General features: G+C 36.2%; 1 protein-coding gene across 2 annotated transcripts; it reads left to right on the forward strand.

Moving 5' to 3' along the window:
- The first annotated feature begins 1,030 nt into the window (after nt 1-1,030).
- LOC104099627 (phosphoinositide phosphatase SAC2) lies at nt 1,031-10,689 on the forward strand. Of its 2 annotated transcripts, XM_009606673.4 has the most exons (17): nt 1,031-1,168; nt 1,308-1,412; nt 2,682-2,886; nt 2,969-3,134; nt 3,699-3,921; nt 4,204-4,280; nt 4,617-4,804; nt 4,879-4,976; nt 5,097-5,230; nt 5,343-5,471; nt 6,160-6,499; nt 6,855-6,976; nt 7,080-7,193; nt 8,074-8,265; nt 8,882-9,058; nt 9,906-10,014; nt 10,232-10,689. In XM_009606673.4, exons 2-17 carry the CDS (start codon nt 1,317-1,319, stop codon nt 10,346-10,348), a joined length of 2,487 nt encoding a protein of 828 aa, XP_009604968.1. In that variant the 5' UTR covers nt 1,031-1,168; nt 1,308-1,316; the 3' UTR covers nt 10,349-10,689. The 2 variants fall into 2 exon arrangements, with proteins under 2 accessions (XP_009604968.1, XP_009604969.1); XM_009606674.4 differs by lacking the exon at nt 8,074-8,265.
- Nucleotides 10,690-10,948: the final 259 nt, after the last annotated feature.

Here is a 10,948-nt window from a genome sequence, read left to right on the forward strand (position 1 = left end):
AATAGTGTACTGCATTTTAATCTAGCATATACAGTTATAATCCATAACTAAATAATTATTATTGCTATTAATTAATTTTGCGATACAAGCTAGTGGTTAATCTTGCGATATGAATATGTTGTTCGCGAGCCGTGTGATATCAAACTAGAGCACGTAATTAGAAGAAGTTTGTCATCATAAAACTGGAGGCACTAACCGTTCGGAAATTGATCCGACTTGTAATTCACTTCTGATTTCATATATCTATTTTAGTAACATTTGGTTAAAAGATAATTAAGATTTATCACTAAACACATGGCAAACGTTTCCCTTTTCCTTTATATTGATGTAATCTCTTTTTTCGAATATATTGGTGTAATCCAATTTTAGATAGTGTACATCATGTTAATTTAGCAAACAGTTATAGTGCATAATTAAATACTTATTTTACCATTAATTCTTTTCGCGCCACGAGTCATTAATTAATTTCGCACCATAAATATACAGTTTTCGCATAAAATCTAGTTGATGAGCCGTGTGATGTGAACTTTCCTACAAGACTATGAGAGCACTTAATTAGAAGAAGAAGTTCATCCTCAGCTCATTAAAAGCATCGCTCGATGCATAAATTATTTCGACTCGCAATTCATTTCTGATCTTGTATATCTACTTTGATAACACTTGGTAAAAATAATAATTAATATATATAACTATGAGAAAATGAACATCATTTTGCAAGATGATGATTTGTAAATTTATTTTTTATTTTTGAATTAAAGTGTTTAATTAAAATACAATTATTTTTAAATAATATAATCGAGACACAAGTCATGTCTGAAAAACTAAATGTGAAAGATTTTTTTTTTTATAATTTATTTATTTATAATAAAAATGAAAACCAAACGCCCACAAACGTAAATGCAGAGGTACTCAGGTAAAAACAGTAAAATTCAGAAGCAGGAAATTAACGACAACATGATGATGATTGAATTATTATACGGCTCAATTTTGAAAAGTTCCTTTTTACGCTTAGCTGTACAAAAAATTGAACTCTCTTTTTTCCAACTAAATATATATATACCCATTTTATTATGTGGACACAGTCGCCGGAGCTGTTCCTTGTCCGATCTGTAAACCCCGCCATTCACCACTCTCCTCCACCGTCGGCGAGAATTCACTCTATAACTTGGTTGATCTCTTCCTCCTTATGCTCTTTTCTGTTTTTGATTTATCAGTCTTAATTTCAAGCTTTTGTTTTGTTTTTGCTTGTGATTATGATTCTAAAGTTTATGTGGAATAAAAGAAGAATTCTGTTATGTTTGGAACAGGTGCGAAGTATGGGGACAGATGACAAGCAACGGCGTTTAATCAATTCACATGAAAACAGCAGAGGCTTTTATCTGCAAAAGTTCCGGCTTTATGAGACTCGCTCGGTATATGTTCGACGACTTGCTGTCATTTTGTCATCTCTGTTACTTAAAACACTAAACATTTTAATTTGGTTAACTTGACTAACAGTTCAAAATTTACTTTTTTTTGCCGTGTTTTGATATCTAGAAGAATCACAACTAGGAATGTTCTCTGTTTTGTGTTTGAATATCTAAATGTTAATCTGAATTGATCCAGTCTGAAAGTTTGTATGTTGACTTTGCTGAAAATGACAAATAAATTGGGACGGAGAGAGTAATCGTTTTGTCAAATGTAGTTTTAGATTAACGGAATTTTATGGTTTGAGCGTATAGTCATTAATTTTTCGATCTCAGGAGATATATTGATTCACTGTTTGGATCAACTCTGTGGTTTTATTGGTGTGCCCTTAACTTTGTTCGAGCTATCCAGCTTGCTAGGTGCATTATAAGTTCTACAAGCTTCCCGCTTTTTTTTTTAGTTTTCTCGTTTATGTGTTAATGAATGCATCAATAACGAGTAATAAATGCTATGGAGTATGGATTAGGTACTAATTCATGTGCTTTTTACCCGTCTAGCGTTCAGCGTATCTGCTCCCCTAGATTCTAGGGCTACAGCTTCAAAACAATCTCCGAGATTGTGTTTGAATATCTTAATTTAACTTAAACTGATCTAAGTCTGATTTTGCCCTAATAGTTTGTCTAATTACTTTGCCAAAACATGCCAAACATATTGGGACAGAGAGAGTAAATATTTTCTCAAAATGCTGACTTGTACTCTTTGTACAACTCTTTCATTTTAGATCGCCATATGGTCATTAACTTTTCGATCTCAAGAGATAAATTAATTTCACTGTTTTGATCAACTCTGTGGTTTTATTGGTGTGCCCTTAGTTTTGTTCGAGCTCCTGTTCGTGTCCAGCTTGCTAGGTGCATTAATTTTCTTGTTGCTATGTTAATGAATGCATCGATAATGAGTAACGAATACTATGGAGTACGGATTTAGGTACCGCCACACGCGCTGTTTGCCCGTCTAGAACTCAGTGTATCTGCTCTCCGAGAATCTAGGACTATAGCTTCGAAACAATCTGGCCCTTAATTATTTTTCCTGTTTTGGTAGGTTGTATCTCTCTCTTATGCTGAACTTGCTGAATCAGCCTAAATGTGTCATTTTGCGCAGTTTTAAAGTCATTAATTACTTTTGTCATTATATCTATTACTTGATCTGTGTGAAGATTATGAAGTTACCTTAATTGGTGTTTAGAGGGATATTTAACTTACTTTTATATGGGACAGAACTTCTACATGGTTGGATGGGATAAGACCAGAACTTTTTGGAAAGTATTAAAGATTGACAGATTAGAACCTTCGGAACTAATCATTCATGAAGACCCTACGTCATATTCAGAGATTGAATGCTTAGACCTCCTAAAAAGAATACATGAAGGAAACAGATCTACTGGAGGGCTTAAATTCATTTCTCGTTGCTACGGAATTATTGGTATATTATACTTTCGAAATGTCACCCTTTTATAGATGTGTGGTGATGTTTGACGCAACTGATGTTTCTTTTCTTCTTCTAGGTTTTATAAAGTTTTTGGGACCTTATTACTTCCTGGTTATCACAGAAAGAAGGAAGATTGGAAAGATATGTGGTCATGCTGTTTATGCTATCACTAAGAGCGAGATGTTCCCAATTCCGCACTCTACTGTGCTTTCCAATATGGCTTATTCTAAGGATGAGAACAGGTCTTTAGTCAATTCTGCATGTAAATGTAAAATGTCCGTAGTACTTTTAGAAGGCATTATAATGGAACGAAAACACTTCTGATTTCTTTGTATCTTTATATAACTGTTATCGATGTTTTTTTTAAATATTCTTCTGTTTGGTGACTATTGAACTTTGCATTCTGTAAGAAGTCCTATGTTATTGAGGTAATTGCTATACTATTTTAGCAATACACCTTGTAACACATTCACTGCCAACGGATTTCATGTTGACCGAGTCGTTCAGATGCTCGCAGAAAGAGTATACTGAGAAACTCTATAGTTGAGCATTTTATAGCTAAGTCATTCATAGAGCCCATTGCCAGTTTATTTCCTACAAAACTACAGGAGCAAATTTTTACATGTTGAATGAGACAAGGTATCTTCAGGATTCCAGCGGCGCACATATTGAAATTTTTATTTCATATTGCTTATTTCAAAACTTTTTCCTCTACCCCTCTATTTAGTTGCTGCATCAGATTTATGTTAACTCACTTTTTTCTTTTGGTTCCTCTTTTTGTTTCTTTTCTTCTTTTCGGGAAACAGATATCAAAAGCTCCTGCACATGGTGGACCTCACAAAGGACTTCTTTTTCAGCTACTCCTATCCTATTATGATTAGTTTTCAAAAGAATCTGAGCAGCTCAGAGACAGGACTCACCCTTTATGAGACAATGTTTGTATGGAATGAATTCTTAACTCGCGGAATCCACAATCAGCTCCAAAATACTCTCTGGACTGTTGCGTTAGTCTATGGGTTCTTTAAACAGGTATTTTCTGTTTGAAATTGTTCTTCTAAATTTATACGCGTAACCGAGCAGAAATCTAAATCCTAGCTAACGTAGCTGGGCAAGATGCCATTTTGATATGGTATACCATATTGCTAAATGTTTGTTGTTTTAGTTGGAGTATTCAATTGGATGTAAATAGCTTATGATTTTATTTCAGAATATATCTTTGTGACATTTTATGTTTGCTTTACCTATTAAATGGCACCATAAATGGAATCGTACTTTCAACAGTTTATCATTTTCTCGTGTTTTGTGGAACAGGTTACACTTACTATTTCTGCACAGGACTTCATCTTAACCCTAATTGCTAGACGTTCTCGTCATTATGCTGGTACCAGGTTTGTACAATTGAAACATATATCATCCTTTTCCTGCTATTCACTAATTTCATTGCATTTTAGAAAGATTTTGTATTGTGCTAAATTTGTTAGCTATTTTAAGTCCTGGGAAGTGGCCTGGAACAAGGTACGCACCAAATTATGAAGAAAGCTCTCGTACCTCTTAAATGTTTTTAATTACTTTTCATGTGAATGCCCAATGTGATAGGCATTATATATTATGTGACCTCAACATCAGTAAGTGCTTAACCATTTTTGTTGTTATAATGTGACCTCAACATCGTAAGTGCTTAACATTTTTTGTTGTGGAGTTTTAATTCCTTTTATTTCACACAGATATTTAAAAAGAGGAGTAAATGAGAAGGGTCATGTAGCAAATGACGTCGAGACAGAACAGATTGTGTTTGAAAATGTACGTGAAGGGTCCCCTGTTGGAGTAAGCGCTGTTGTACAGAACCGTGGTTCAATACCTCTTTTCTGGTCTCAGGAAACTTCACGTTTGAATATAAAACCTGACATCATATGTACGTCCAAATGACACTTGAGATTTTTCGAGTATCCATTTGCTCAAATTTTTGTTAACTCTCTTACCCTTTAGTGTCTAGGAAGGACCTCAAGTTTGAAGCCACCAAACTTCACTTTGAAGATCTTATTCAAAGATATGGAAATCCAGTTATTATATTAAATTTAATTAAGGTAATTTTTTGCATGCTTCAGTATTCAATCCATTATTCTTACTTTTTCATTATGAAGCGGTACTCTGACCTTCTCAGACTCTCCCCCGTGCTTTATTTGTTATTTTTTTATGCTAAACAGACTCGTGAGAAGAGGCCCAGAGAAACAATTCTTCGTGCAGAATTCGCTAATGCTATTGACTTCATAAATAAAGATCTTCCTGAGGACAACCGGTTGAGATTTCTTCACTGGGATCTAAACAAACATCCAAGAATGTATGCTGTTGCTGCCTCTATCTTTGATGTTTCCTGTGTAATTGTTGTTCTTATTTTGTTTATCTGTCGTACTGATCTATGGTTTCATGACAATGTGCCATCTCTCTTACAGCAAAGCTACAAAGGCCTTGTTACGTCTAGGTGAGGTGGCCATTAATGCTTTGGAGTTAACAGGCCTTTTCCATTGTCAGCTAATCCCTACATCAAGAAGTGGGGAATTGCTAAAGCTGTCATCCATCGGGTGAGTTTGCCAATCAAATTATCCTCTTAAAGACTTTAGTTTATCAGTTCGTGAGAGTTAATTGTTCTCAAATATCATATTACTTAGGAACTCCTTGCAACACTGCTTGTGCTACAGAACTTAGATGTTCATTCAGATTTTCTTGTATCTTTGCATTCAACATGTGTTGGTTGGGACATAAGTTGAGGCGTTAGTTAAATATAACCTCAGTCTGGTGCATATACTTTTGCTGCAAGCTGGTTATGTTTTTTTTCTTTCACTTCGATGCATAAAAGATTGGATCAATTCATGCAAGATACACACACTCCCTGAGAGAGAGAGAGAGAGAGAGAGAGAGAGAGAGAGAGAGAGAGAGAGAGAGAGAGAGAGAGAGAGAGAGAGAGAGGGAGGGAGGGAGGGAGGGAGGGAGAGAGAGCTCCTGTTTTCTTGAGTATTTTTTAGTAGTTGAAATTTGAACAAGTTTCTGCTAAAAATAACTTTTTACCTGGGTTATGTCCACTTCGTGTTGGAGGGAGGGAGAGAGAGCTCCTGTTTTCTTGAGTATTTTTTAGTAGTTGAAATTTGAACAAGTTTCTGCTAAAAATAACTTTTTACCTGGGTTATGTCCACTTCGTGTTTGCTTCCCTCTCAAGAACATCAAATCTCCTTTTTTTTCTTTCCCTTTTCATGTTGATCTTATTTGATGCAGCTGCGACAGTAGTGGAGACCATGTTGAAAAGGACCTCTATGAAATGGATGTTGAAGTGGACAATGGGAGTGATGATCTGCGTGGAGCTTACCATGTCAAACTTTCAACAGTCCAAAAGGGAGTCTTAAGAACGAATTGTATAGACTGTTTGGATCGCACAAATGTTGGCCAGTATGCATATGGGCTGGTCGCACTGGCCCATCAGCTGCATGCCTTAGGCTTTATAGATGTGGAGAACATTGATTCGCATTCTCCTATAGCACATGACCTAATGAGGATCTACGAAGAAATGGGAGACACTCTTGCACTACAATATGGTGGCTCTGCTGCACATAACAAGGTAGTCTATCTTTGCTATTTACGAGAAATTCTGCAATTTTCTTGTGCAGGCTTCTGATGAAAACTATAGTAATGAGTTGGTTCCGTGGAAGTAGATCTTTCACTCCATTTAAGTTCATGACGCACTTCTTATAAGATATCTACATGTTAGTGGATGCGATGGCGGGCAAATATTTTTTTTATAACTGAGAAATCCCATAGGGCTAGTGGTTCACGGTTCAGTTTTTGATGCTCCAATTTTTTGCTTGTGACTAGACATTAGCATACTGTTTCGCTACTGAAGCGTAGCTTCTTCTTCATTTATCAAATTCTCACTGTTACCATCTAACGTAGTGATGAATATGGAACCCAAACAGATTTTTTCAGAAATACGAGGCCAATGGAAAGCAACAACGACGTCTCAAGAGTTCTTCCGATCGCTTCAGCGCTACTACAGCAATGCCTACATGGACCCTGAGAAACAAGATGCCATTAATGTGTATGTGAATACTTTCTATCACAATAAGTTCCATGAGGCTGTTATTCCAAAAAAAATACGGGCAATTTTGAAAAGATTATGAGTAATGTGGTGCCATTTCCAGGTTCTTGGGCCATTTCCAGCCACAAGAGGGAAAGCCATCTCTGTGGGAACTGAATCCAGAACAGCACTATGATGTTAGGATGCACGGATCAAGTCTAACCGCAGAAAGTTCTAGGTATGCATGATCCTTTTCTATGAGTGCGTTCTCAACTTGCTTCCTTTATATAGGTTCTGTTTGTACTACATAATTTTTTCATTTTCTGACGATTGAATAATTAAAAATTGTTATTGAACTGTTTAAGTTGTGCTCTCGGTAATTTCTGACACAGCATTATACTCTGTTCAATGAGGTTGACTTCCCGACTACAAAGATGAAAAGATGTATATTTTTATAAAATAGGAGAACGTATTGTGGGGCCATTAGTTGGCCTTTTTTGGGGGGTCAGATCAGAGAAGTAGATGTGTATAGAAGCTTACAGGTTGGGTCTAAAATGGCCTTTTGGTTTGTGCAACATGTGATAAATTCCTGAAATTAATTCAAAATTTGGGACGGGAGAACCGATGCTTAAATTTATCTGACAGCAAGTGTGTCAGGTGCCCATGTTTGAGAAGATCTGCCACTTCCAGGCGGAGAGCGCTGCAGTTAGTTGTGCCATGGCCGGTGTCACGGTGGATAGCACAATCTTGCTGTTGTCACACTGTTCCAGGCCGTGGCTTGTTTCTGTCTTCCAAATTGCTTTTACTAAAGGTTTAAACATTGTAAAACCAATATTTGGGTTTTATAATATCATGCTGATCCATGAGATTTCACTGTTTTTATGTCCATCTTCACTGTCCGCCTGCGTTGTAACCATCTCACTGATATGAAGGTTAAAGATGATTCTGATTTACGTGCCCATCGCAAATTTAAAAAGAGGAGAACGTACCTCCTAAATCTGATTAGTATTTCAAGTTAATCTGCTGTTCTGATCAAGTATCCAGAACAGGAAGATACTTTTGCTGTTTGCCAGACAATTGTATCAAAGCTGTTAGCAAAGCAGTTTGTTAATACGCAGGTCATTTATTAAAAGGTCGCTATCAGAAGGAAACATAAGCTGTGGAAGCAGCTCTCATGGTAAAGACACCGACATAGATCAGACTGAAGACACTCACCAGCCTTTGACTGTCTGTGGCAAAGGTGGTTGTAAGGGTATTTCAGAGTCCACACCAGAAATATCTACACGTGACACTGATATTTCGTTTACCAGGTAGCTCGGTTTAGATTTCTATGCTTCATAAATTCATTTGGAGCAGTAACACACTCAGGTGATTCATGATGTCGTCGGATATTTCTTTGTCGAGTGGCCGCTAACTGCTACTTGCGGTACAAAAACATCTCCCTCATGGTTCCTTCATGCTTCCATGGACCAATGCATTGGACGTTTGAATGATTTTAAATGCTCCTTGTATTGTTGCATGTATATTTTAACAAAGATAATGCATATGTGTCTTTATGAAATATTTTTAATGGCTACATATGCTTATATAGGGTTTGTGATTGACATTACTGACCAACCCTTATCACTCCTCAAATCCTTATGGCAATATGTGCAGAGAATGTATGATATCTTACTGAACTTACCTTATAACAGTTAACCTCATGGCTGTATGTGAAGTTAAGGTATCAACATATTGCAGCTTGAAAAGTTCTGTTTGCTCAAAGATTTCGGAATGTGTAACCGGGGTCTTAGCCAGTCATGTTTTTAAGTTTTTCTTCTTTTATTGGGGTTGAGGTGATGCTATTCGGAAGAAATTCCTGCTTTATTTTGTTCTATTTCACTTGATATGGCTCATCACAATTGGTGCGCTTTCTTCTTGTGATAGGTACACCCCCTCAATGTCTGGTGGACAGCTTTTCCATGATATGCAGTTAGAGCAGTGTCTCGGAAGTGGCAGCGTTAAATTTCATGAGTGTGCAGATTTGTTTGATACCTCAAATTTTCTTGATGTTGATTGGCTTTCTTCGTCGGGAAATTCATGTGAAGAAGAAACATATGAGAGGTATACTTCGTATATCTTGACCAATGCATAAATAGGTGTCTTAACCAGTGCTTAAGGTGCAGAATAAGGATGGAATACTTGTCCCGGAACAAAACCAAAAATAATAATAATAATAATAATAATAATAATAATAATAATAATAATAATAATAATAAGAGGCTTTTGTTCGTTGGGGGGGAGAAAATATATTCAATACCTTAAATGCTGATTAAATTTAATTTTATTAGTTCTCTTGCTTATTCCTTGTCCCAAAAACAAGAAGTTCAGTTCTCTTGCTGGTATTACTGCAACACCAAGGACCCAAACTTCAGGAATCATGCAACTTAGTGTTTTTAGTGGCCTGTAAAAGTGTTTTGGGTATTCAGGCTTGATAACTTAGCGGCTTCAGCTATTAATGACAGAATGGTGCAAAAGCAGAACAGGCAGATGGTGCTCTTTCTAGTTTCTTTTGTTGGCAGTGCAGAAAAGATTGCCATACTTGCATTTTTTTTTTGGCCCAGTTCATTTGTATCTGTTTTAGTGGTTGTTCTGTATGTTGACCTACTCAAGTTGATGTAATACTACATTGAGAAACAAGACTCTTTTGTAGCAATCATCATTTAGTCAAGTCAATTCTGTTGTGCGTTCTCCGGACCCCACGCATAGCGGGAGCTTAGTGCACCGGGATGCCCTTTTAATTCTGCTGTGCCTTATGTCTCTAACGGGGAAAATGTTTTTACTTTTTACTGATTAGAACCACCACCTTTGCAGTCATGCCAGATTGATGATTTCAGGAAAACAAGGACTTAATTCCTAGTTATTTTTTAATATTTTGTTGTTAAATCTAAAGCTTATTCTGTTTGTGCAGATCTTCAATCATAAGTTCTCCATCTCGGGGCCTGTCAGCAGATAGTGTGACAAATGAACTTAAAGCAGAAACAAACTTCTCAGCTTATGATTCTGGGGCAAGCTTGAAGGTTAGTTCATGCAGATCTTAGACTATTTGAGGGTAAATTTAAATGGCAGCAGCCTTACAAGATAGTGCTTTTACCTTAAAAAAATGAAGCTAATACAATATCTGGAAGCTTCAGAGTAATAAAAAATCTTGATCGTACCTCCGTCATTTTCTGCTTTTTACATGTTATTCAATTTGCCTGAGTAATTCCTTTTCCTTTCCAAATCTTGTTACTTTAGACGGAGCAGACTACCGGAGATATCAATTTTGATGCCAAACAAAGTAAGGAGACCCACCGGCAATTCTCTGAGAAGTTTGTGCATTGGGTTAACGATGGACATATGTTTTTCCCTTGAAGTTCGGTTCTGGTCTCTTTTAAGTTATACTATTTTGGACAGTTACATTCAACAGACCCGTCCAAAGGATGTGGATTACATACAGGAAATAGACGACAGGTGACCAAAAATATTACATAAGAAAGATTAGCCTACAGAAAGTTTTTGAGGCTGTAAAATTCCAGAACCTTAGAAAATGATATTTTGGAAATATAGATTGACCATAGAAACGGAAAATTGTTTTGGTTGGTTTTAGTTATCTTTTCCCAGAAGGGTAGCTTATAAAGGTTTCAGTATGTACATTATGTACTGTAAGAAGTGGGATTTCCATTATTCGTTTTCACAGGTAAGACGTTCTTCGCCATTTTGCATGCTTTTAAGCTTTACATCAATGGAGTTCGATTTTCACTAGACGTTTTGGTCTAATTTCCCCTAACCAAATAATATACTTTCCAAAAAAAATTAAATTATATGGTTTTTTGTTTAAATTAGACAAATATTAAAAGTTTTCCTAAATTAAAACGAGTCCATTTTTGTATATTTAGAAAAAGAATGTGAACTTAAAAAAAAATATTAAAAAGAAATGTGGGAGGGCTGAAGTTCAAAAGTTCAAAATTTATC

The sequence above is a fragment of the Nicotiana tomentosiformis genome, chromosome 12 (genome assembly GCF_000390325.3).
Source record: "Nicotiana tomentosiformis chromosome 12, ASM39032v3, whole genome shotgun sequence".
Classification (NCBI taxonomy): Eukaryota; Viridiplantae; Streptophyta; class Magnoliopsida; order Solanales; family Solanaceae; genus Nicotiana; species Nicotiana tomentosiformis.

Bases quoted from the DNA above. Each gene is read 5' to 3' on its own strand.
- LOC104099627 (XM_009606673.4), top strand. From the start codon at position 1,317: ATGGGGACAGATGACAAGCAACGGCGTTTAATCAATTCACATGAAAAC. The intron at 3,135-3,698 runs GTCTTTAGTCAA...TTCGGGAAACAG, and splicing joins TATTCTAAGGATGAGAACAG to ATATCAAAAGCTCCTGCACA. The intron at 8,266-8,881 runs GTAGCTCGGTTT...TTCTTGTGATAG, and splicing joins ACTGATATTTCGTTTACCAG to GTACACCCCCTCAATGTCTG.